At 47.4% G+C, this 27,861-nt stretch overlaps 1 protein-coding gene across 3 annotated transcripts in view; it reads left to right on the top strand.

The window, feature by feature from the left end:
• Window positions 1-27,861, top strand: part of RAB3GAP1 (RAB3 GTPase activating protein catalytic subunit 1) — a 289,227-nt gene that overhangs the window by 105,923 nt on the left and 155,443 nt on the right. For all 3 annotated transcript variants that reach the window (XM_063933781.1, XM_063933783.1, XM_063933782.1), the window contains exons 10-12: window positions 25,828-25,896; window positions 26,468-26,541; window positions 26,715-26,807. In XM_063933781.1, coding sequence (XP_063789851.1) covers window positions 25,828-25,896; window positions 26,468-26,541; window positions 26,715-26,807 — 236 coding nt within the window. The remainder of the gene's footprint in view (window positions 1-25,827; window positions 25,897-26,467; window positions 26,542-26,714; window positions 26,808-27,861) is intronic.

Genomic DNA, 27,861 nt, shown 5'->3' with positions numbered 1-27,861 from the left:
TCCACTTTGCAATTATGTCGAGCTACAACCTGGTCAAGTTCAAACACCTTTGTTAAGTTTTACAAGTTTGATACCTTGGCCACATCGAAGCTCAGTTTGGATGTTCAGTCTTGCAGAGTTCACAGCACACACCTGCCCGTGATGGGAGCTCTGGGACATCCCCACCGTAAACGTCATCCCAGTATCCCCTATGGAAGAAAGAGAAAATAGGATTTTGGTACTTACCGATAAATCCCTTTCTCTGAGTCCGTAGGGGATACTGGGCGCCCACGTGGTGCTAATTGTTCTTGCAAGATTGTTTGTTTTGTGTGTTGCTTAAGTCAGCTGTTACTTGTTGCTTACAGTTTTGTACTGTTTATAGTTCAGTTTATCTGTTACTGTTCAACGTTACGTTATCCAATGTTACGTTATCTGTATTCCCCTCTCCAGTAATGTTCCGTCCCTTCGGGCACAGTTTCTAGACTGGTCTGTAGGTGGGGCATAGAGGGGAAGAGCCAGCACACTCACACACACATTAAAGATTTAAAGTGCACCAGCTCCAATGGACCCCGTCTATACCCCACCGTAAATGTCATCCCAGTATCCCCTATGGACTCAGAGAAAGGGATTAATCAGTAAATACCAAAATCCTATTTTTAATCTGTCATTTCATCTGTGCTGTCCCTAATCTATAGATCAGTTTTTCAACCTCCATTTCTTCAAATGCTCCTTAAAAACTTACCTGTTCCCTCAAGCCTATGTAGTGTAAGGTCAGGGCCCTCCCTTTGTCTCATCCCTCACCCTATAAGTTACTTAACTATGCCATTACATATAAGGATGTAATTATGAAGATGCTTGTAATTCTATATAGCTATTCTAAATACCTTGTCATTGTTACTATTTCTACTGTGTACTTTATTATAGCTCTGTATAGCACTGCAGAACACCTGGGTGGCTTGGATTGCATAGAGTGGGGCCCAGTCCTGTCCAGCTCAGCTTGTAAATGAACATTCAAGGAAAAATAAACTAACATCCATCATCCCCAGCCCTCATAAAGTCCTATAATGCTTATTTAAGTGTATTGCAACTCTTATCGGATTCCTCATCATTGCCCTTCTATACTGCACTTCCTGCCCTTTTTTTTTTGTGCTTCAAAACACTAAAATGTTATTTTAAAAAATAAATGAAAAGCCCACGCTCCAAGATTGCAGCGTAAATTAGTGTATATACAGTTAAGGTGACATTATGGAGAACCCTGAAATATCATATCAGTTGTGTAATTGTATAATGACTGTAAGTAATTTGCATCATTTCCTGGGGTCATTGAGCTCCAATGTCTAGAGACAACATGTATATCACCTGTGCTTCTGAGTTTACCTGTTCTGGTAGCTGAATTCAATTTAATGACTGTTATTCTGAGACTATTAAATATTGCTGAGGAAATGGCTCATTTACACTCATCCAGTGTAGTCATGCAATATAAGTGCACCATTTGGTCATTTCCATAGAACACTGACCTTTTTACATGCTAAATTACACATTTAAATCGCAAGATTAAATGACATACTAGACACAGTAAATTGTGCAATCTACAGGTGGGTTTACCACACAGGATGACAGGTTTTCAGTTCAGAATAAATAGCTTGGAAAAAAACATAAATGGAGTACCTTCCGATATATGCGATTTTACAATTATACTGCAGTACTCCTCCTTATTTGTTCATCCATGAACTGATGTCCCTGTACAGAGCCGTCACATTGTCTGTAGTAATGTACAGCTGGCTGACACACCTGCTTAGACAAAACAGTTTTTATTTTTATTTCTCTGACGTCCTAGTGGATGCTGGGAACTCCGTAAGGACCATGGGGAATAGCGGCTCCGCAGGAGACTGGATACAAAAGTAAAAGCTTTAGGACTACCTGGTGTGCACTGGCTCCTCCCCCTATGACCCTCCTCCAAGCCTCAGTTAGATTTTTGTGCCCGGCCGAGAAGGGTGCACACTAGGGGCTCTCCTGAGCTTCTTAGTGAAGGTTTTAGTTTTAGGTTTTTTATTTTCAGTGAGACCTGCTGGCAACAGGCTCACTGCATCGAGGGACTAAGGGGAGAAGAAGCGAACTCACCTGAAGTGCAGAGTGGATTGGGCTTCTTAGGCTACTGGACACCATTAGCTCCAGAGGGACCGAACACAGGCCCAGCCTCGGAGCTCGGTCCCAGAGCCGCGCCGCCGGCCCCCTTACAGAGCCAGAAGCAAGAAGAGGTCCGGAAAAATCGGCGGCAGAAGACATCAGTCTTCAACAAGGTAGCGCACAGCACTGCAGCTGTGCGCCATTGTTACTCTGGCACACTTCACACTCCGGTCACTGAGGGTGCAGGGCGCTAGGGGGGGGCGCCCTGAGCAGCAATGTAAAACACCTTGGCTGGCATAAATACACCACATATAACCCCCAGGGCTATATGGATGTATTTTAACCCCTGCCAGAACTTACAAAAAAGCGGGAGAAAAGGCCGCCGAGAAGGGGGCGGAGCCTATTTCCTCAGCACACAGGCGCCATTTTCCATCACAGCTCCGCTGGAAGGACGTCTCCCTGACTCTCCCCTGCAGTCCTGCACTACAGAAAAGGGTAAAAAAGAGAGGGGGGGCACTAATTTGGCGCAGTTTTGATACTAACAGCAGCTATAAAGGGAAAAGCACATTTTATAGTGGTATTCCTGTTTATATATAGCGCTCTGGTGTGTGCTGGCATACTCTCCCTCTGTCTCCCCAAAGGGCTAGTGGGGTCCTGTCCTCTATCAGAGCATTCCCTGTGTGTGTGCGGTGTGTCGGTACGATTGTGTCGACATGTTTGAGGAGGAAAATGAGATGGAGGCGGAGCAATTGCCTATTATACAGTTGTCACCCCCTGGGGAGTCGACACCTGAGTGGATGAGCTTATGGAAGGAATTGCGTGACAGTGTCAGCTCGTTACGACAGACAGTTGACGACATGAGACAGCCGGCTACTCAGCTTGTGCCTGTCCAAGGGTCTCAAACGCCATCAGGGGCTTTAAAACGCCCGTTACCTCAAATGGCAGACACAGACACGGATACTGACTCCAGTGTCGACGATGATGAGACAAACGTGACTTCCACTAGGGCCACACGTTACATGATTGAAGCAATTAAAAATGTATTGCATATATCTGATAATACAAGTACCACTAAAAAGGGTATTATGTTTGGTGAGAAAAAACTGCCTGTAGTTTTTCCTGTATCCGAGGAATTAAATGAAGTGTGTGATGAGGCGTGGGTTTCCCCCGATAAAAAACTGATAATTCCTAAAAGGTTATTGGCATCGTACCCTTTCCCGCCAGAGGATAGGGCACGTTGGGAAACACCCCCTAGGGTGGATAAAGCGCTCACATGTTTGTCAAAACAGGTAGCACTACCCTCTCCTGATACGGCCGCCCTAAAGGAACTTGCCGATAGAAAGCTGGAGAATATCCTAAAATGTATATACTCTCACACGGGTGTTATACTGCAACCAGCAATCGCCTCAGCCTGGATGTGCAGTGCGGGCCTGGCGTGGTCGGATTCCCTGACTGAAAATATTGATACCCTAGATAGGGACAGTATATTACTGACTATAGAGCATTTGAAGGATGCATTTCTATATATGCGTGATGCACAGAGGGATATTTGCCGACTGGCATCAAGAGTTAGCGCGCTGTCCATTTCTGCTAGAAGAGGTTTATGGACGCGGCAGTGGTCAGGTGATGCGGATTCTAAAAGGCACATGGAAGTATTGCCTTATAAGGGGGAGGAGTTATTTGGGGTTGGTCTATCAGACCTGGTAGCCACGGCAACTGCTGGAAAATCCACATTTTCACCCCAGGTAGCTTCTCAACCTAAGAAGACGCCGTATTATCAGGCGCAGTCCTTTCGGCCCCATAAGGGCAAGCGGGCAAAAGACGCCTCATTTATGCCCCGTGGCAGAGGGAGAGGAAAAAGGCTGCAACGAACAGCCAGTTCCCAGGAACAAAAGCCCTCTCCCGCCTCCGCAAAGTCCTCAGCATGACGCTGGGGCTTTACAAGCAGACACGGTGGGGGCCCGTCTCAAGAAGTTCAGTGCGCAGTGGGCCCACTCGCAAGTGGACCCCTGGATCCTTCAAGTGGAATCTCAGGGGTACAAATTGGAATTCGAGACGTCTCCCCCTCGCCGTTTTCTAAAGTCTGCTTTACCGACGTCTCCCTCAGACAGGGAGGCAGTATTGGATGCCATTCACAAGCTGTATTCCCAGCAGGTGATAATCAAGGTACCCCTCCTACAACAGGGAAAGGGGTACTATTCCACACTATTTGTGGTACCGAAGCCGGACGGCTCGGTGAGACCAATTTTAAACCTAAAATCCTTGAACACTTACATACAAAGGTTCAAATTCAAGATGGAGTCACTCAGAGCAGTGATTGCAAACCTGGAAGACGGGGACTATATGGTGTCTCTGGACATCAAAGATGCTTACCTACATGTCCCAATTTGCCCTTCTCACCAAGGGTACCTCAGGTTTGTGGTACAGAACTGTCACTATCAGTTTCAGACGCTGCCGTTTGGATTGTCCACGGCACCCCGGGTCTTTACCAAGGTAATGGCCGAAATGATGATACTCCTTCGAAGGAAGGGAGTTTTAGTTATCCCTTACTTGGACGATCTCCTGATAAGGGCAAGATCCAGGGAACAGTTGGAAGTCGGGGTAGCACTATCTCAGATAGTGCTGCGCCAGCACGGTTGGATTCTCAATATTCCAAAATCTCAGCTGATCCCGACTACCCGACTCCTATTCCTAGGGATGATCCTGGACACAGTCCAGAAAAAGGTGTTTCTCCCGGAGGAGAAAGCCAGGGAGTTATCCGAACTAGTCAGAAATCTCCTAAAACCAGGCCAAGTCTCAGTGCATCAATGCACAAGGGTCCTGGGAAAGATGGTGGCTTCTTACGAAGCAATCCCATTCGGCAGATTCCACGCAAGAACCTTCCAGTGGGATCTGCTAGACAAATGGTCCGGGTCGCATCTTCAGATGCATCAGCGGATAATCTTGTCACCAAGGACAAGGGTGTCTCTCCTGTGGTGGTTGCGGAGTGCTCATCTTCTAGAGGGCCGCAGATTCGGCATTCAGGACTGGGTCCTGGTGACCACGGATGCCAGCCTGAGAGGCTGGGGAGCAGTCACACAGGGACGAAATTTCCAGGGCTTGTGGTCAAGCCTGGAGACATCACTCCACGTAAATATCCTGGAGCTAAGGGCCATCTACAATGCTCTAAGCCTAGCAAGACCTCTGCTTCAAGGTCAGCCGGTGCTGATCCAGTCAGACAACATCACGGCAGTCGCCCACGTAAACAGACAGGGCGGCACAAGAAGCAGGAGGGCAATGACAGAAGTTGCAAGGATTCTTCGCTGGGCGGAAAATCATGTGATAGCACTGTCAGCAGTGTTCATTCCGGGAGTGGACAACTGGGAAGCAGACTTCCTCAGCAGACACGACCTCCATCCGGGGGAGTGGGGACTTCACCCAGAAGTCTTCCACATGATTGTGAACCGTTGGGAAAAACCAAAGGTGGACATGATGGCGTCCCGCCTCAACAAAAAACTGGACAGGTATTGCGCCAGGTCAAGGGACCCTTAGGCAATAGCTATGGACGCTCTGGTAACACCGTGGGTGTACCAGTCAGTGTATGTGTTCCCTCCTCTGCCTCTCATACCCAAGGTACTGAGGATCATAAGAAGGAGAGGAGTAAGGACTATACTCGTGGCTCCGGATTGGCCAAGAAGGACTTGGTACCCGGAATTTCAAGAGATGCTCACAGAGGACCCGTGGCCTCTACCTCTAAGAAAGGACCTGCTTCAGCAGGGACCCTGTCTGTTCCAAGACTTACCGCGGCTGCGTTTGACGGCATGGCGGTTGAACGCCGGATCCTGAAGGAAAAAGGCATTCCGGATGAAGTCATCCCTACCCTGATCAAAGCCAGGAAGGATGTAACCGTGCAACATTATCACCGGATTTGGCGTAAATATGTTGCGTGGTGCGAGGCCAGGAAGGCCCCTACAGAGGAATTTCAACTGGGTCGTTTCCTACATTTCCTGCAAACAGGACTGTCTATGGGTCTAAAATTAGGGTCCATTAAGGTTCAAATTTCGGCCCTGTCGATTTTCTTCCAGAAAGAACTGGCTTCAGTTCCTGAAGTTCAGACGTTTGTCAAGGGGGTACTGCATATACAGCCTCCTTTTGTGCCTCCAGTGGCACCTTGGGATCTCAATGTAGTTTTGGGGTTCCTAAAATCACATTGGTTTGAACCACTCTCCACTGTGGACTTAAAATATCTCACTTGGAAAGTGGTAATGTTGTTAGCCCTGGCTTCAGCCAGGCGTGTCTCAGAATTGGCGGCTTTATCCTATAAAAGCCCTTACCTAATTTTTCATACGGACAGGGCAGAATTGAGGACTCGTCCTCAATTTCTCCCTAAGGTGGTTTCAGCATTTCACTTGAACCAGCCTATTGTGGTGCCTGCGGCTACTAGGGACTTGGAGGACTCCAAGTTGCTGGACGCAGTCCGGGCCCTGAAAATATATGTTTCCAGGACGGCTGGAGTCAGGAAATCTGACTCGCTGTTTATCCTGTATGCACCCAATAAGCTGGGTGCTCCTGCTTCTAAGCAGACTATTGCTCGTTGGATTTGTAGTACAATTCAGCTTGCACATTCTGTGGCAGGCCTGCCACAGCCTAAATCTGTAAAAGCCCATTCCACAAGGAAGGTCGGCTCATCTTGGGCGGCTGCCCGAGGGGTCTCGGCTTTACAACTTTGCCGAGCAGCTACTTGGTCAGGGGCAAACACGTTTGCTAAATTCTACAAATTTGATACCCTGGCTGAGGAGGACCTGGAGTTCTCTCATTCGGTGCTGCAGAGTCATCCGCACTCTCCCGCCCGTTTGGGAGCTTTGGTATAATCCCCATGGTCCTTACGGAGTTCCCAGCATCCACTAGGACGTCAGAGAAAATAAGAATTTACTTACCGATAATTCTATTTCTCATAGTCCGTAGTGGATGCTGGGCGCCCATCCCAAGTGCGGATTGTCTGCAATACTTGTACATAGTTATTGTTACAAAAATCGGGTTATTATTGTTGTGAGCCATCTTTTCAGAGGCTCCTCTGTTATCATGCTGTTAACTGGGTTCAGATCACAGGTTGTACGGTGTGATTGGTGTGGCTGGTATGAGTCTTACCCGGGATTCAAAATCCTTCCTTATTGTGTACGCTCGTCCGGGCACAGTATCCTAACTGAGGCTTGGAGGAGGGTCATAGGGGGAGGAGCCAGTGCACACCAGGTAGTCCTAAAGCTTTTACTTTTGTGCCCAGTCTCCTGCGGAGCCGCTATTCCCCATGGTCCTTACGGAGTTCCCAGCATCCACTACGGACTATGAGAAATAGAATTATCGGTAAGTAAATTCTTAATTTTTTTATTTTCTCTAACGTCCTAGTGGATGCTGGGGACTCCGTAAGGACCATGGGGAATAGACGGGCTCCGCAGGAGACTGGGCACTCTAAAGAAAGATTCAGTACTATCTGGTGTGCACTGGCTCCTCCCTCTATGCCCCTCCTCCAGACCTCAGTTAGAATCTGTGCCCGGCCAGAGCTGGGTGCTCCTAGTGGGCTCTCCTGAGCTTGCTAGAAAAGAAAGTATTTTGTCAGGTTTTTTATTTTCAGAGAGCTTCTGCTGGCAACAGACTCTCTGCTACGTGGGACTGAGGGGAGAGAAGCAAACCTACTCACTGCAGCTAAGTTGCGCTTCTTAGGCTACTGGACACCATTAGCTCCAGAGGGATCGAACACAGGTACCTAACCTTGATCGTCCGTTCCCGGAGCCGCGCCGCCGTCCCCCTCGCAGAGCCAGAAGTACAGAAACAGCAGAAGCAAGAAGACATCGAAATCGGCGGCAGAAGACTCCTGTCTTCACTTAAGGTAGCGCACAGCACTGCAGCTGTGCGCCATTGCTCCCGCAGCACACCCACACACTCCGATCACTGTAGGGTGCAGGGCGCAGGGGGGGGCGCCCTGGGCAGCAATTAAGATACCTGATGGCAAAAGTATACATATATACAGTCCGGCACTGTATATATGTGCGAGCCCCCGCCATTTTTACACATGAGAAGCGGGACAGAAGCCCGCCGCTGAGGGGGCGGGGCCTTCTTCCTCAGCACACCAGCGCCATTTTCTCTTCACAGCTCCGCTGGAAGGACGCTCCCCAAGCTCTCCCCTGCAGTATACAGGTGCAATAGAGGGTAAAAAAGAGAGGGGGGGCACATAAATTTAGGCGCAGAGATATATATATATAAAAACAGCAGCTACTGGGTAAACACTAGAGATGAGCGCCGGAAATTTTTCGGGTTTTGTGTTATGGTTTTGGGTTCGGTTCCGCGGCCGTGTTTTGGGTTCGACCGCGTTTTGGCAAAACCTCACCGAATTTTTTTTGTCGGATTCGGGTGTGTTTTGGATTCGGGTGTTTTTTTCAAAAAACCCTAAAAAACAGCTTAAATCATAGAATTTGGGGGTAATTTTGATCCCAAAGTATTATTAACCTCAAAAAACATAATTTACACTCATTTTCAGCCTATTCTGAACACATCACACCTCACAATATTATTTTTAGTCCTAAAATTTGCACCGAGGTCGCTGTGTGAGTAAGATAAGCGACCCTAGTGGCCGACACAAACACCGGGCCCATCTAGGAGTGGCACTGCAGTGTCACGCAGGATGTCCCTTCCAAAAAACCCTCCCCAAACAGCACATGACGCAAAGAAAAAAAGAGGCGCAATGAGGTAGCTGACTGTGTGAGAAAGATAAGCGACCCTAGTGGCCGACACAAACACCGGGCCCATCTAGGAGTGGCACTGCAGTGTCACGCAGGATGTCCCTTCCAAAAAACCCTCCCCAATCAGCACATGATGCAAAGAAAAAGAAAAGAAAAAAGAGGTGCAAGATGGAATTATCCTTGGGCCCTCCCACCCACCCTTATGTTGTATAAACAAAACAGGACATGCACACTTTAACCAACCCATCATTTCAGTGACAGGGTCTGCCACACGACTGTGACTGATATGACGGGTTGGTTTGGACCCCCCCCAAAAAAGAAGCAATTAATCTCTCCTTGCACAAACTGGCTCTACAGAGGCAAGATGTCCACCTCATCTTCACCCTCCGATATATCACCGTGTACATCCCCCTCCTCACAGATTATCAATTCGTCCCCACTGGAATCCACCATCTCAGCTCCCTGTGTACTTTGTGGAGGCAATTGCTGCTGGTCAATGTCTCCGCGGAGGAATTGATTATAATTCATTTTAATGAACATCATCTTCTCCACATTTTCTGGATGTAACCTCGTACGCCGATTGCTGACAAGGTGAGCGGCGGCACTAAACACTCTTTCGGAGTACACACTTGTGGGAGGGCAACTTAGGTAGAATAAAGCCAGTTTGTGCAAGGGCCTCCAAATTGCCTCTTTTTCCTGCCAGTATAAGTACGGACTGTGTGACGTGCCTACTTGGATGCGGTCACTCATATAATCCTCCACCATTCTATCAATGTTGAGAGAATCATATGCAGTGACAGTAGACGACATGTCCGTAATCGTTGTCAGGTCCTTCAGTCCGGACCAGATGTCAGCATCAGCAGTCGCTCCAGACTGCCCTGCATCACCGCCAGCGGGTGGGCTCGGAATTCTGAGCCTTTTCCTCGCACCCCCAGTTGCGGGAGAATGTGAAGGAGGAGATGTTGACAGGTCGCGTTCCGCTTGACTTGACAATTTTGTCACCAGCAGGTCTTTCAACCCCAGCAGACCTGTGTCTGCCGGAAAGAGAGATCCAAGGTAGGCTTTAAATCTAGGATCGAGCACGGTGGCCAAAATGTAGTGCTCTGATTTCAACAGATTGACCACCCGTGAATCCTTGTTAAGCGAATTAAGGGCTGCATCCACAAGTCCCACATGCCTAGCGGAATCGCTCCGTGTTAGCTCCTTCTTCAATGCCTCCAGCTTCTTCTGCAAAAGCCTGATGAGGGGAATGACCCGACTCAGGCTGGCAGTGTCTGAACTGACTTCATGTGTGGCAAGTTCAAAGGGCATCAGAACCTTGCACAACGTTGAAATCATTCTCCACTGCACTTGAGACAGGTGCATTCCATCTCCTATATCGTGCTCAATTGTATAGGCTTGAATGGCCTTTTGCTGCTCCTCCAACCTCTGAAGCATATAGAGGGTTGAATTCCACCTCGTTACCACTTCTTGCTTCAGATGATGGCAGGGCAGGTTCAGTAGTTTTTGGTGGTGCTCCAGTCTTCTGTACGTGGTGCCTGTACGCCGAAAGTGTCCCGCAATTTTTCTGGCCACCGACAGCATCTCTTGCACGCCCCTGTCGTTTTTTAAAAAATTCTGCACCACCAAATTCAAGGTATGTGCAAAACATGGGACGTGCTGGAATTTGCCCATATTTAATGCACACACAATATTGCTGGCGTTGTCCGATGCCACAAATCCACAGGAGAGTCCAATTGGGGTAAGCCATTCCGCGATGATCTTCCTCAGTTGCCGTAAGAGGTTTTCAGCTGTGTGCGTATTCTGGAAAGCGGTGATACAAAGCGTAGCCTGCCTAGGAAAGAGTTGGCGTTTGCGAGATGCTGCTACTGGTGCCGCCGCTGCTGTTCTTGCGGCGGGAGTCCATACATCTACCCAGTGGGCTGTCACAGTCATATAGTCCTGACCCTGCCCTGCTCCACTTGTCCACATGTCCGTGGTTAAGTGGACATTGGGTACAACTGCATTTTTTAGGACACTGGTGAGTCTTTTTCTGACGTCCGTGTACATTCTCGGTATCGCCTGCCTAGAGAAGTGGAACCTAGATGGTATTTGGTAACGGGGGCACACTGCCTCAATAAATTGTCTAGTTCCCTGTGAACTAACGGCGGATACCGGACGCACGTCTAACACCAACATAGTTGTCAAGGACTCAGTTATCCGCTTTGCAGTAGGATGACTGCTGTGATATTTCATCTTCCTCGCAAAGGACTGTTGAACAGTCAATTGCTTACTGGAAGTAGTACAAGTGGGCTTACGACTTCCCCTCTGGGATGACCATCGACTCCCAGCGGCAACAACAGCAGCGCCAGCAGCAGTAGGCGTTACACGCAAGGATGCATCGGAGGAATCCCAGGCAGGAGAGGACTCGTCAGACTTGCCAGTGACATGGCCTGCAGGACTATTGGCATTCCTGGGGAAGGAGGAAATTGACACTGAGGGAGTTGGTGGGGTGGTTTGCGTGAGCTTGGTTACAAGAGGAAGGGATTTACTGTTCAGTGGACTGCTTCCGCTGTCACCCAAAGTTTTTGAACTTGTCACTGACTTATTATGAATGCGCTGCAGGTGACGTATAAGGGAGGATGTTCCGAGGTGGTTAACGTCCTTACCCCTACTTATTACAGCTTGACAAAGGGAACACACGGCTTGACACCTGTTGTCCGCATTTCTGGTGAAATACCTCCACACCGAAGAGCTGATTTTTTTGGTATTTTCACCTGGCATGTCAACGGCCATATTCCTCCCACGGACAACAGGTGTCTCCCCGGGTGCCTGACTTAAACAAACCACCTCACCATCAGAATCCTCCTGGTCAATTTCCTCCCCAGCGCCAGCAACACCCATATCCTCCTCATCCTGGTGTACTTCAACACTGACATCTTCAATCTGACTATCAGGAACTGGACTGCGGGTGCTCCTTCCAGCACTTGCAGGGGGCATGCAAATAGTGGAAGGCGCATGCTCTTCACGTCCAGTGTTGGGAAGGTCAGGCATCGCAAACGACACAATTGGACTCTCCTTGTGGATTTGGGATTTCAAAGAACGCACAGTTCTTTGCGGTGCTTTTGCCAGCTTGAGTCTTTTCAGTTTTCTAGCGAGAGGCTGAGTGCTTCCATCCTCATGTGAAGCTGAACCACTAGCCATGAACATAGGCCAGGGCCTCAGCCGTTCCTTGCCACTCCGTGTGGTAAATGGCATATTGGCAAGTTTACGCTTCTCCTCCGACAATTTTATTTTAGGTTTTGGAGTCCTTTTTTTTCTGATATTTGGTGTTTTGGATTTGACATGCTCTGTACTATGACATTGGGCATCGGCCTTGGCAGACGACGTTGCTGGCATTTCATCGTCTCGGCCATGACTAGTGGCAGCAGCTTCAGCACGAGGTGGAAGTGGATCTTGATCTTTCCCTAATTTTGGAACCTCAACTTTTTTGTTCTCCATATTTTATAGGCAGAACTAAAAGGCACCTCAGGTAAACAATGGAGATGGATGGATTGGATACTAGTATACAATTATGGACGGACTGCCACGGTTAGGTGGTATAAAAAAACCACGGTTAGGTGGTATATATTATAATAATAATACAATTATGGATGGACGGACTGCCTGCCGACTGCCGACACAGAGGTAGCCACAGCCGTGAACTACCGCACTGTACACTGGTTGATAAAGAGATAGTAGTATACTCGTAACAACTAGTATGACACTATGACGACGGTATAAAGAATGAAAAAAAAACCACGGTTAGGTGGTATATATTATAATAATAATACAATTATGGATGGACGGACTGCCTGCCGACTGCCGACACAGAGGTAGCCACAGCCGTGAACTACCGCACTGTACACTGGTTGATAAAGAGATAGTAGTATACTCGTAACAACTAGTATGACACTATGACGACGGTATAAAGAAAGAAAAAAAAATACCACGGTTAGGTGGTATATATTATAATAATAATACAATTATGGATGGACGGACTGCCTGCCGACTGCCGACACAGAGGTAGCCACAGCCGTGAACTACCGCACTGTACACTGGTTGATAAAGAGATAGTAGTATACTCGTAACAACTAGTATGACACTATGACGACGGTATAAAGAATGAAAAAAAAACCACGGTTAGGTGGTATATATTATAATAATAATACAATTATGGATGGACGGACTGCCTGCCGACTGCCGACACAGAGGTAGCCACAGCCGTGAACTACCGCACTGTACACTGGTTGATAAAGAGATAGTAGTATACTCGTAACAACTAGTATGACACTATGACGACGGTATAAAGAAAGAAAAAAAAATACCACAGTTAGGTGGTATATATTATAATAATAATACAATTATGGATGGACGGACTGCCTGCCGACTGCCGACACAGAGGTAGCCACAGCCGTGAACTACCGCACTGTACACTGGTTGATAAAGAGATAGTAGTATACTCGTAACAACTAGTATGACACTATGACGACGGTATAAAGAATGAAAAAAAAACCACGGTTAGGTGGTATATATTATAATAATAATACAATTATGGATGGACGGACTGCCTGCCGACTGCCGACACAGAGGTAGCCACAGCCGTGAACTACCGCACTGTACACTGGTTGATAAAGAGATAGTAGTATACTCGTAACAACTAGTATGACACTATGACGACGGTATAAAGAATGAAAAAAAAACCACGGTTAGGTGGTATATATTATAATAATAATACAATTATGGATGGACGGACTGCCTGCCGACTGCCGACACAGAGGTAGCCACAGCCGTGAACTACCGCACTGTACACTGGTTGATAAAGAGATAGTAGTATACTCGTAACAACTAGTATGACACTATGACGACGGTATAAAGAATGAAAAAAAAACCACGGTTAGGTGGTATATATGGATGGACGGACTGCCTGCCGACTGCCGACACAGAGGTAGCCACAGCCGTGAACTACCGCACTGTACACTGGTTGATAAAGAGATAGTAGTATACTCGTAACAACTAGTATGACACTATGACGGTATAAAGAATGAAAAAAAAACCACGGTTAGGTGGTATATATTATAATAATAATACAATTATGGATGGACGGACTGCCTGCCGACTGCCGACACAGAGGTAGCCACAGCCGTGAACTACCGCACTGTACACTGGTTGATAAAGAGATAGTAGTATACTCGTAACAACTAGTATGACACTATGACGACGGTATAAAGAAAGAAAAAAAAATACCACGGTTAGGTGGTATATATTGTAATACAATTATGGATGGACGGACTGCCTGCCGAGTTCCGACTGCCGACACAGAGGTAGCCACAGCCGTGAACTACCGCACTGTACTGTGTCTGCTGCTAATATAGACTGGTTGATAAAGAGATAGTATACAATACATACAACAATATACTACTATACTGGTGGTCAGGCACTGGTCACCACTAGTCACACTGGCAGTGGCACTCCTGCAGCAAAAGTGTGCACTGTTTAATTTTAAATTAATATAATATTATGTACTCCTGGGGGCTCCTGCTATAACAACCTGCAGTGCTCCCCAGTCTCCCCCACAATTATTATAAGCTTTGCCTTTTATACATTGATGTGCAGCACACTGGGCTGAGCTGAGTGCACACAGACTGAGTCACACTGTGTGACTGGCTGCTGCTGTGTATCGTTTTTTTTCAGGCAGAGAACGGATATAGCAGAGAACGGATATATTATATTAAAATAAATAAAAGTTAACTAACAACAACTGCACTGGTCACTGTGGTAAACTCTGTCTGACTCTGCACAATCTCTCTCTCTCTTCTAATCTAATTTCTAATGGAGAGGACGCCAGCCACGTCCTCTCCCTATCAATCTCAATGCACGTGTGAAAATGGCGGCGACGCGCGGCTCCTTATATAGAATCCGAGTCTCGCGAGAATCCGACAGCGTCATGATGACGTTCGGGCGCGCTCGGGTTAACCGAGCAAGGCGGGAGGATCCGAGTCTGCTCGGACCCGTGAAAAAAACATGAAGTTCGTGCGGGTTCGGTTTCAGAGAAACCGAACCCGCTCATCTCTAGTAAACACTAAGGTACAGTGTAATCCCTGGGTTATATAGCGCTGGGGTGTGTGCTGGCATACTCTCTCTCTGTCTCCCCAAAAGCCTTTGTGGGGTCCTGTCCTCAGTCAGAGCGTTCCCTGTATGTGTGCGGTGTGTCGGTACGCTTGTGTCGACATGTTTGATGAGGAAGGATACCTGGAGGCAGAACAAGTGCAAATAGATGTGGTGTCGCCCCCGACGGGGCCGACACCTGATTGGATGGATATGTGGAAGGTGTTAAATGATAATGTAAGCTCCTTACATAACAGATTGGATAAAGCTGTAGCCTTGGGACAGTCGGGGTCTCAACCCATGCCTGCTCCCACAGCGCAGAGGCCGTCAGGGTCTCAAAAGCGCCCAATATCCCAGTTAGTTGACACAGACGTCGACACGGAATCTGATTCCAGTGTCGATGACGATGATGCAAAGTTGCAGCCTAAAATGAAAAATCCTGTCCCGGACAAGAGGATTTATATGTATGGGGAGAAAAAGCAAGAAGTGGCTTTTCCCCCGTCACATGAATTGAATGAATTATGTGAAAAAGCGTGGGATTCCCCTGATAGGAAGGTAGTAATTTCCAAGAGATTGCTGATGGCGTATCCTTTCCCGCCAACGGACAGGTTACGCTGGGAATCCTCCCCCAGGGTAGACGAGGCGTTGACACGCTTATCTAAGAAGGTGGCCCTGCCGTCTCAGGATACGGCCGCCCTAAAGGATCCTGCGGATAGAAAGCAGGAAGCTATCCTGAAGTCTGTTTACACACATTCTGGTACGCTGCTGAGGCCAGCAATTGCTTCGGCCTGGATGTGTAGTGCGGTAGAAGCATGGACGGATACTCTGTCTGAGGAGTTAGATACCCTGGACAGGGACTCTGTTCTAATGACCCTGGCACATATCAAGGACGCGGTCCTATATATGCGGGATGCCCAGAGGGACATTTGCCTGCTGGGCTCTAGAGTAAACGCAATGTCCATTTCTGCCAGAAGGGTCTTATGGACTCGGCAATGGACAGGGGATACCGACTCTAAAAAACACATGGAGGTTTTACCTTATAAGGGTGAGGAATTGTTTGGGGACGGTCTCTCAGACCTAGTTTCCACAGCTACGGCTGGGAAGTCAAATTTCTTGCCTTATGTCCCGCCACAGCCTAAGAAAGCACCGTATTACCAAATGCAGTCCTTTCGTTCGCAAAAGAGCAAGAAAGTCAGAGGTGCATCCTTTCTTGCCAGAGGCAGGGGTAGAGGAAAGAGGCTGCACCACGCAGCTAGTTCCCAGGAACAAAAGTCCTCCCCGGCTTCCACTAAATCCACCGCATGACGCTGGGGCTCCACAGGCGGAGCCAGGAGCCGTGGGGGCGCGTCTCCGACATTTCAGCCACCAGTGGGTTCGCTCACGGGTGGATCCTTGGGCTATACAAGTTGTGTCTCAGGGATACAAACTGGAATTCGAGGTGACGCCCCCTCACCGTTACCTAAAATCGGCCTTGCCAGTTTCCCCCATGGAAAGGGAGGTAGTGCTGGCAGCAATTCACAAGTTATACCTCCAGCAGGTGGTTGTAAAGGTTCCTCTCCTTCAACAGGGAAGGGGTTACTATTCCACTATGTTTGTAGTACCGAAACCGGACGGTTCGGTCAGACCCATCTTGAATTTAAAATCCCTGAACATTTATCTGAAGAAATTCAAGTTCAAAATGGAATCGCTCAGAGCGGTCATTGCAAGCCTGGAAGAGGGGGATTTTATGGTGTCTCTGGACATCAAGGATGCTTACTTGCATGTCCCCATTTATCCACCTCATCAGGAGTACCTCAGATTTGTGGTACAGGACTGTCATTACCAATTCCAGACGTTGCCGTTTGGGCTCTCCAAGGCACCGAGAATATCTACCAAGGTAATGGCGGAAATGATGGTGCTCCTGAGAAAGCAAGGAGTCACAATTATCCCATACTTGGACGATCTCCTCATAAAGGCGAGGTCCAGAGAGCAGTTGCTGATCAGCGTAGCACACTCTCAGGAAGTGTTGCAACAGCACGGCTGGATTCTGAATATCCCAAAATCGCAGCTGATTCCTACGACGCGTCTGCCCTTTCTGGGCATGATTCTGGACACAGACCAGAAGAAGCCGAGGGCCGCAGGTTCGGCATACAGGACTGGGTCCTGGTGACCACGGATGCGAGCCTCCGAGGATGGGGGGCAGTCACTCAGGGAAGAAACTTCCAAGGGTTGTGGTCAAGTCAGGAGGCTTGTCTGCACATAAATATCCTGGAACTAAGGGCCATATACAACGCCCTGAGTCAAGCGGAGCCTCTGCTTCGCAACCAACCGGTGCTGATTCAGTCAGACAACATCACCGCAGTGGCTCATGTAAACCGCCAGGGCGGCACAAGAAGCAGAGTGGCGATGGCGGAAGCCACCAGGATTCTTCGTTGGGCGGAGAATCACGTGCAAGCACTGTCAGCAGTGTTCATTCCGGGAGTGGACAACTGGGAAGCAGACTTCCTCAGCAGGCACGACCTCCACCCGGGAGAGTGGGGACTTCATCAAGAAGTCTTCACGCAGATTGCAAGTCGGTGGGAACTGCCACAGGTGGACATGATGGCGTCCCGCCTCAACAAAAAGCTAAAAAGGTATTGCGCCAGGTCAAAGGACCCCCAGTCGATAGCTGTGGACGCACTGGTAACACCGTTGGTGTTCCAGTCGGTCTACGTGTTTCCTCCTCTTCCTCTCATACCCAAGGTACTGAGAATCGTAAGGAAAAGAAGAGTGAAAACAATACTCATTGTTCCGGACTGGCCAAAAAGGACTTGGTACCCGGAACTGCAAGAAATGCTCACAGAGGAACCATGGCCTCTGCCTCTCAGACAGGACCTGTTGCAACAGGGGCCCTGTCTGTTCCAAGACTTACCGCGGCTGCGTTTGACGGCATGACGGTTGAACGCCGAATCCTAGCAGAAAAGGGCATTCCGGATGAAGTTATTCCTACGCTGATAAAGGCTAGGAAGGACGTGACAGCAAAGCATTATCACCGTATATGGCGAAAATATGTTGCTTGGTGTGAGGCCAGAAAGGCCCCTACAGAGGAATTCCAGCTGGGTCGATTCCTGCACTTCCTACAGTCAGGTGTGACTATGGGCCTAAAATTAGGGTCCATAAAGGTCCAGATTTCGGCCCTATCCATCTTCTTTCAAAAAGAACTGGCTTCACTGCCTGAGGTTCAGACGTTTGTTAAGGGAGTGCTGCATATTCAGCCCCCTTTTGTGCCACCAGTGGCACCTTGGGATCTTAACGTGGTGTTGGATTTCCTGAAATCCCACTGATTTGAGCCACTTAAGACCGTGGAACTAAAGTATCTCACGTGGAAAGTGGTCATGCTGTTGGCTTTAGCTTCAGCTAGGCGTGTGTCAGAATTGGCGGCTTTGTCATGTAAAAGCCCCTATCTGGTTTTCCATATGGACAGGGCAGAATTGCGGACTCGTCCGCAGTTTCTGCCAAAGGTGGTGTCATCTTTTCATTTGAACCAACCTATTGTGGTGCCTGCGGCTACTCGTGACTTGGAGGACTCCAAGTTGCTGGACGTAGTCCGGGCTTTGAAGATTTATGTAACCAGAACGGCTGGAGTCAGGAAGACTGACTCGCTGTTTATCCTGTATGCATCCAACAAGCTGGGTGCTCCTGCTTCAAAGCAAACTATTGCTCGCTGGATCTGTAACACGATTCAGCAGGCTCATTCTGCGGCGGGATTGCCGCAGCCGAAATCAGTGAAAGCCCATTCCACAAGGAAAGTTGGCTCTTCTTGGGCGGCTGCCCGAGGGGTCTCGGCATTACAGCTTTGCCGAGCTGCTACTTGGTCGGGTTCAAACACTTTTGCAAAATTCTACAGGTTTGATACCCTGGCTGAGGAGGACCTTGTGTTTGCCCATTCGGTGCTGCAGAGTCATCCGCACTCTCCCGCCCGTTTGGGAGCTTTGGTATAATCCCCATGGTCCTTACGGAGTCCCCAGCATCCACTAGGACGTTAGAGAAAATAAGAATTTACTCAGGGTATGAGTCTTACCCTGGATTCCAAAATCCTTTCCTTGTAATGTCAGCTCTTCCGGGCACAGTTTCCTTAACTGAGGTCTGGAGGAGGGGCATAGAGGGAGGAGCCAGTGCACACCAGATAGTACTGAATCTTTCTTTAGAGTGCCCAGTCTCCTGCGGAGCCCGTCTATTCCCCATGGTCCTTACGGAGTCCCCAGCATCCACTACGGACTACGAGAAATAGAATTACCGGTGAGTAAATTCTTATTTTCTTTATGGAGAGTACTCTTGTGTCTAAATGTTTACTAAGAACCTCTTGTATTTGGGATTGTATTTAATTACACTTTATGTAAAATGTGACTTTTGGCTTCAAGTAATAGGCACGGCTCTCAAAGTGCTGTTTGGGTGCTCATACAACCTACGTTTTGCACATTTCAGCTGGCCACCTCTGGGGCTGCGCGCTGAAATGTGGCCAACCCCCGCCCCCACCCCACCCGCACAGCTAGTAGAGCCGAAACCAAGGAAAAATCTAACTGCTCTGTCGGGCACCACCTAGTGGCAGCCACGGGAAAAAAAACAATTGAAACCCCCCCTTAGAGACTTATCATACACAGTCGAGTCACATTAGTATGACCACCAGCTAAGAGCCAGAGTAACAACTTCGGACCCCCATACACGTCTGGTAGCCCCTAGGTTGTTTTTGACGGTGAGTTGCTCCACTGTAGCGTGTTAGTCGGCCCTCACACACCTTCATAGACAACGTTCACCGCTCAGATCAGTGGCATGTGGTGCTCCGCAGTTTCCACGTCGGTTATCCGCAATGGTGCCATTTGTGCAGTCACGATACATCTTCACCCAGCAGCATGCGAACAGTTCACTAACTGCGCTGTTTCAGAAATACTGCCACCCTTTCTGCAGCGGGGTACACTGGGATTCCACAGGGAATAACATCAGGGTGCAGAGTTGGATCTTGATCCGAGGCACCAACAGGCTAAAGCTTTGACTGTTCCCAAGATGCACTGCACCGCCTCCTCTATATACCCGCCTGGAGGTCAGTTTGTAAGTTGGTGCCTACAGCGCAGGCAGCTAACAGGGAGGGCAGCGTTAGGCAGCCCTGAAAAGAGCTTTTCTGAGAAGAAAGAAGACGTCAAGGGCTGCAGCACAGGCACTAGATGCTATATGTCATACTGACATATTGTGCTGCGGCTCCATCACCTCCCCCAGCGGCGCTGTATACTCCCGCGCCCTGGTTGCCGGGTGCTTACAGCGGAGGCGCTCCAGTCTCATCATACACACATCACTGCTGCTGCTCTCCTGGATCGCGTGGCCGCACTTACAGGGAGGAGGTAAGAGGGTCCCCCAGGTGGGACCCGCCGAAAGCGCGGAACAGAATCGGATACTTCCTCTCTCGCCAGAGAGTGTCGATACACTCGACGATGCAAGTACTAGGCCTCATGGTGTCAGCTTTCGACATGGTAGAGTACGCTCCATTTCCTTCCCGCCCTCTGCAGAGGTTAATCCTTTCCAAGTGGGACGGTCTGCCTCGCTGGATCAGGTCTCAAATGTTCTCCTTGACTCCGGAGGTTCGTCTGTCACTGAGTTGGTGGCTACAGGACCAACAGTTGAGCAGGGGTTGTCCCTTCTAGATCTCCAACTGGGTCCCCCTAACGGCGGATGCCAGTCTGCGGGGTTGGGGCGCGGGGTTGGAGCAACACTCTCTCTCCTCCCAATAAACATTCTGGCATTGCGGGCATGCCTGTTCAAGTACAATCAGACAACGCCACCACAGTGGCGTACATAAATCATCAAGGCGGCACTCAAAGCCGATGGAAGTGTCAAAATTTCTTCGATGGGCGGAACGACATCTGCCAGCAATATCAGCAGTGTTCATTCCAGGGGTCCTCAACTGGGAAGCGGACTTCCTTAGTCATCAGGACGTTTGTTTCTAGGAAAAAATACTACAGAGGAATGGGATGTATTAAAATCACTGCTAGCTAAAAATACTCTCAAATGTATTCCTACGAGCAGCAAAAAAAGGATTAAAAATCATAAACCGATGTGGCTTAATATTAAGGAAAAGGAACTTATGTGCAAGAAAAGGCAAGCATTTAAAAAATACAAATCTGATGGGAATGTGGAGTCATTTCGGCACTATAAGGACTGTAACAAAATATGCAAAAAAGAAATAAGAGCGGCTAAAGTAGAAACTGAAAAACTAGTAGCAAAGGAATGCAAAGCGAATCCCAAAAAATTCTTTAAATACATTAATAGCAAGAGATTAAAGAAGGAGAGTATAGGCCTTTTAAAAGACAAGCTGGGAGTCCTAATCAAAAATGATAATGACATAGGTGGTCATTCCGAGTTGTTCGCTCGGTAAAAATCTTCGCATCGCAGCGATTTTTCGCTTAGTGCGCATGCGCAATGTTCGCACTGCGACTGCGCCAAGTAAATTTGCTATGCAGTTAGGAATTTTACTCACGGCTTTTTCATCGTTCTGGCGATCGTAATGTGATTGACAGGAAGTGGGTGTTACTGGGCGGAAACAGGCCGTTTTATGGGCGTGTGGGAAAAAATGCTACCGTTTCCGGAAAAAACGCAGGAGTGGCTGGAGAAACGGGGGAGTGTCTGGGCGAACGCTGGGTGTGTTTGTGACGTCAAACCAGGAACGACAAGCACTGAACTGATCGCAGATGCCGAGTAAGTCTGGAGCTACTCAGAAACTGCTACGAGGTGTGTAATCGCAATATTGCGAATACATCGTTCGCAATTTTAAGAAGCTAAGATTCACTCCCAGTAGGCGGCGGCTTAGCGTGAGCAAATCTGCAAAAATCAGCTTGCGAGCGAACAACTCGGAATGACCCCCATACTGTAGCAGACACACTAAATTAGTTTTTTTCAACAGTATTTACTAGAGAGGACCCAATTCAGGGACTAACACACAATCTCAATAATGAGAATATCCCACTGATAGGTACTTATTTAAGTGAGGAGGTAGTCTGTGACCGATTAAAACATTTAAAGATTAATAAGTCACCGGGTCCCGAAGGAATCACCCAAGGGTTCTAATGGAGCTTCACTCTGAACTTGCAAAACCCCTATTTATGATCTCTAAGGATTCAGTTATATCAGGTATGGTTCCCAAAGACTGGCGTATAGCGGAAGTAGTGCCTATATTCAAAAAGGGAAGTAAAGCTGAACCGGGTAATAGACCAGTTAGTCTTACATCTATAGTGGGGAAAGTACTGGAAGGTATTCTAAGGGATATTATTCAGAAGTTCCTTGAAGCCAATAAGGTCATTAAAAGGAATCAACATGGATTTGTGAAGGACAGATCCTGTCAAACCAACTTACTTGGTTTTTATGAAACAGTAAGTGCAAACCTCGATCAGGGTAAAGAGGTGGATGTAATCTTTTTAGACTTTGCCAAAGCTTTCGACACAGTACCACACATGCGACTTATCTACAAGCTACAAGAATCAGGGCTAGGAAGCACAATATGCACTTGGGTCAAAAACTGGTTAGATAATAGGGAGCAGCGCGTTGTGGTTAATGGATCTCTTTCAAATTGGACTGAAGTGTTAAGTGGTGTGCCACAAGGCTCGGAATTAGGGCCGCTATTTTTCAACATTTTCATTAATGACCTAACAGAAGGTCTAGAGAGCATGGTGTCAATTTTTGCAGATGGTACCAAATTGTGTAAGGCTATAAATACAGAGGAGGATGCTGAGCCTCTTCAGAACGACTTAGTTAAATTAGAAGCATGGGCAGCCAAATGGAGAATGCGCTTCAACACAGACAAGTGTAAGGTAATGCACTGTGGTAGCAGGAACAAAAATAACACCTACATACTGAATGGGGTAAAATTAGGGTATACTGTACTGGAAAAGGACTTAGTTGTTCTCATAGATAGCAAGCTAGGCAGCAGTACCCAAAGTAGGATTACAGCAAAGAAGGCTAATAAGATATTAGCATGCATAAAACGGGGAATTGATGCAAGGGACGAGGATGTTATACTCCCGTTATATAAATTACTGGTGAGGCCACACCTTGAATACTGTGTACAATTCTGGGCACCCTACTACAAAAAGGATATCCTAGAGCTAGGAAAGGTTCAGAGGCGGGTGACCAAACTAATTAAGGGCATGGAGACGCTGGAATATGAGGAAAGGCTTGAAAGACTAGGCATGTTTTCATTGGAAAAGAGGAGACTAAGAGGGGACATGATCAACATCTACAAATCTATAATGGGACAATACACCGAGCTTGCGTGGGACCTGTTTTTGGTTAGATCAACACAGAGGACTCGTGGACACTCGCTCAGTTTAGAGGAGAGGAGATTCCGCACAATACGGCGTAAAGGCTTTTTGTAATGGCGGACTCTGTCAACACCTTTAAGAATAGGTTAGATAAATTCCTAATGGATAAGGATATCCAGGGTTATGGTGCATAGTCATGCACTATAGTTACTATAAGAAGGGATATAATGCAACGGCTGACTTCAGCATCAGTCAAAAAAAAAATTTTTATAAAATAATCCTGCATAGGAGACCACAAATAGGTTGAACTCGATGGACAATTGTCTTTTTTTAACCTTAGATACTATGTAACATGCCGGGGAGTGGAGTCTTCATCCGGAGGTCTTCCAACTCCTTGTGGACAAGTGGGGTCTACCAGATGTAGACCTGATGGCATCTCGACAAAATCACAAGGTTCCGGTCTTCGGAGCAATGACAAAGGATCCTCAAGCAGCGTTCGTGGACGCACTGGCAATTCCATGGAACTTTCGGCTGCCATACGTGTTCCCTCCACTGTCACTCCTGCCCAGGGTACTGCGAAGTTCAAGCAAGAAGGAGGAATACTGCTTCTAGTCGCTCCTGCGTGGCCCAGACTGCATTGGTTCTCAGACCTGCAGGGTTTCTCGATCGAGCGTCCTCTTCTACTTCCTCAACGCCCAGACGACTTCGTTCAGGGTCCTTGTGTTTACCAGGACCTGGCAAGACTAGCTTTGACAGCGTGGCTCTTGAAGCTTCACTCCTGAGGGCCAAAGGATTTTCTGAGGCGGTTATTCATACTATGTTGAAGGCCCACAAACCAGCTTCTGCACGGATTTATTATAGGGTCTGGAATTCTTACTTCACCTGGTGTGCTGCTAAGAATTATGATGCATACAAGTTTAGTACTTCCAGGCTTTTTGTTTTTTTGCAACAAAGCCTGAATTTAGGACTTCGCCTGGCTTCCCTCAAGGTTCACATTTCTACCTTGTCGGAGTGGTTTCAGCGAAAAATTGTATCTATTCCTGACGTTCATACATTCAATCAGGGCATATTACGGATTCAGCCTCCCTGTGTCCCTCCTGTGGCTCCATGGGATCTGTCTGTTGTTCTTACTGCCCTTCAAGAGTCTCTGTTTGAACCTTTTGAGTCTGTGGACCTTAAATGCCTTACGCTTAAGGTCATTTTTCTGTGGGCTATTTCCTCTGCTAAGAGGGTGTCAGACTTAGACGCTTTGTTCTGTCGTCCACCCTTTCTGATTTTTCACCGTGACCGGGCAGTTCTTAGAACTCGCCCTGGTTATCTACCTAAGGTGGTGTCGTCTTTCCACCTTAACCAAGATATTGTGGTTCCTGCCTTTATCTCTCTTGGTTTGTCCTCCAAAGAGCGGTCTTTGGATGTGGTATGGGCTCTCCATATATAATGTAGAAAGGACTGCCTGTATCAGGAGGTCAGATTTTCTTTTTGTACTTTTTGGTTTTCGCAACCGTGGCTGGCCTGTGAATAAGCAGACCTTGGCCAGATGGATTAGAATGATGATTACACAAGCATATGCTCAGGCTGGACTCCCAGCTCCTGCTGCTGTCAAGGCACATTCTACTCGGTCTGTTGGACTTTCTTGGGCGGCCCGCCGTGGCGCGTCCGCTGGACAATTGTGTAAGGCGGCTACGTGGTCCTCAGTGAACACGTTCATCAGGTTCTATGCCTTTGTTACTTCCGCCTCCCAGGATGCTTCTTTTGGACGCCGGGTTCTTGTGCCCGCTACAGTGCGTCCTCTCCCATGAGGAACTGCTTTAGGACATCCCCAATGTTATTCCCTGTGGAACTCCAGTGTACCCCGCTGCAGATAAGGAGATTCATGGTAAGACTTACCATTGTTAAATCTCTTTCTGCGAGGTACACTGGTTTCCACAGGGCGCCCACCCTGACACACTTAGCTTCTTTGGGTTTGTATGGTATTAGCCACTAGTCCCTTCTGCTGTCGTGAGAATGTGGGTCTGTGTGACTAACATCTGCCGTCTCTCTTACCTGCTACTGCATTGGACTGGTAAACTAAACTGAGCTCCAATGCCTGGAGGCAGGGCTATGGTAACAGTCAAAGCTTTAGCCTGTTGGTGCCAACTCTACACCCCCAATGTTATTCCCTGTGGAAACCAGTGTACCTCGCAGAAAGAGATTTAACAATGGTAAGTCTTAACCATAAATCTCCTTTTTATGGCTCACAAAGATGAGGTGTCAAAAGGAAACAAAAGGAGACAAAGGGTGTTGAATAATCCGGGTCAGACCCTTTCACACTGCACATCGACCCTGGTCTGATCCGTGTTTAACCCTGCTTTAATCCCGGATTGAAGTGCTGGGTTGCTCGACCCAGGTTATTTCACTTTGGTGCTTTCACACTGCACCTCGACTCGGCAATAACCCAGGTTATTTGGCGATGTGAAAGGGGTTTTACATAGATGTTACATCTCCAGTCTGATGTAAATGCTACCTGCTGTCACACACAATGTATTTTCCACCTCCTTCATCACACTGTTTGGAACTGGATTGTGTACATATCTGGGATTCATTGTCAGCATATTCTAACAGTTTATTATTTTGTCTTTTAGCGAGCTTCACTTAGCGACAACCTGGCCCTCTATGACTGAAGGCATTATAGTGGACAATGATGTGTATTCGTAAGTAACTCAACTGTATATACTACTTATAAGGTGGCTTTATTTTATTTTTTTGTAAATGTCCAATAAAATGTAAGGAATTACTGCTAATACATTGAACAAAGTCTCAGGAATAGAGGTAAATAGAGCAGTCATACGGATTGGCCAAATTACTATAGAAAAATTGCTAAATACTTTCTTTTCATTACTAAGCGATAACTTTGAAAAGCAACATCTCTCAGACGGGTGTAGTATGAGTGGCTGGCAGCTGGGATCCCGACCGCTGGCATACCGACAGCTGGGCGAGCACTAATGAGCCCCTTGTGGGCTCGCTGCGCTCGCCACGCTATTTATTTTCCCTCCAGGGGGGTCGTGGACCCCCAAGAGGGAAAATATGTGTCAGTATGCTGGTTGCCGGGATCCCAGCCAGTGGTATACTGAAGACCACCCCTCTCGGACATGGGAATACTTTATTCATATCACATTACTGTATTTCATTGTATTTCTTTATTTCTATTGTCATTATTGTTCAGCCTTCCTAATTCTAGTTTCTCTTTGTGCTGAAATATTTTGTGTTTCCTCTTATTTATAGTGATCTGGACCCGCTACAAGCCCCCCAGTGGTCTGTCCGAGTCAGGAAAGCAGATAATCCTCAGTGCATGTTGGGTAAATAGTTAGCATCCATTGTACAGAGCACAAATATAATCTCTGCTGGTCCTTAAAAAAATATACATGAAAATTGAACATGCCAATTTTTTTTTTTTACCTCAAATAATTACCTATTTGCTTTTTTGTTTCACAATGAGACTGAAAAATAGTTTTTGTATTTTATTTTTTAGGTGATTTTGTTACTGAATTTTTCAGACTTTGTCGCCGTAAAGAGTCCACTGATGAGCTCCTGGGAAAATCTGCATTTGAGGAAAATGGAAAAGGTAATCATTGGTTAATGATAATATTCTCACAGTGACATACTTTTCTCGAGTGCGGATCATTGGGTCGACACTGTCTAGGTCAACAGTCACTAGGTTGACCTCTTTTGGTCGACATATTATTATTATTACCAGTTATTTATTTAGCGCACACATATTCCGCAGCACTTTACAGAGAATATTTGCCCATTCACATCAGTCCCTGCCCCAGTGGAGCTTACAATCTAGATTCCCTATCACATGTACACACAGACACATTACACACTAGGGTTATTTTTTGTTGGGAGCCAATTAACCTACCAGTATATTTTTGGATTGTGGGAGGAAACTGGAGAACCCGGAGGAAACACATGCAAATACGGGGAGAATATACAAACTCTGCACAGTTAGGGCCAAGGTAGGAATCGAACCCATGACCTCAGTGCTGTGAGGCAGTAATGCTGACCATTACACCATCCGTATTGCCCATACACTAGGTACCTGGAAAAGAGAGATTTGTAAAAGGTCGACATGAGTTTTTTTTGGTTTCGTTCATGCCGTAAAATCAGTGTGAACCCCACAATTAGTACACTGCGTACCCCTCGCATGTCTCGCTTTGCTCACAATACTTCGGGCAAGGTGCCTTGCTGTGCTCGGCACAGGTAACTAATCCCAATCTAGTCCACGTTGATCGTAAAGTATAAAAAAGTTAAATAAGTGAAAAACTCATGTTGCCCTTTCCTGTGTCGACCTTTGTCATGTTGACATATTGTCAGTGTTGTCCTTTGAACCATGTCGGCCAATAGTGGTCAACCTCTTGACTGTTGACCTAAGTGTGGTCGACCTATCAACCGTATACCACTTTTCACAGCTATAGATAGGTAAATATGAGATACTGTAGGTAGCGAAATATAGATGAGATAAAGGTAGATATGAAATTGTTAGACAGGTATGAGATAGATGGACAGATAGAGGTGCTTAAAGCCACTGTAGTAAAATAAACTGACTGCACTGGAAGGTCTATCTTCAGAATTTTGTATGGCTCTAGATAGTGGTGGCCCAAGGTAGAGGCCCTGAG

This window comes from Pseudophryne corroboree, chromosome 7 (assembly GCF_028390025.1).
Source record: "Pseudophryne corroboree isolate aPseCor3 chromosome 7, aPseCor3.hap2, whole genome shotgun sequence".
Classification (NCBI taxonomy): domain Eukaryota; kingdom Metazoa; phylum Chordata; class Amphibia; order Anura; family Myobatrachidae; genus Pseudophryne; species Pseudophryne corroboree.
This window is presented reverse-complemented; position numbering and strand designations above follow the sequence as displayed.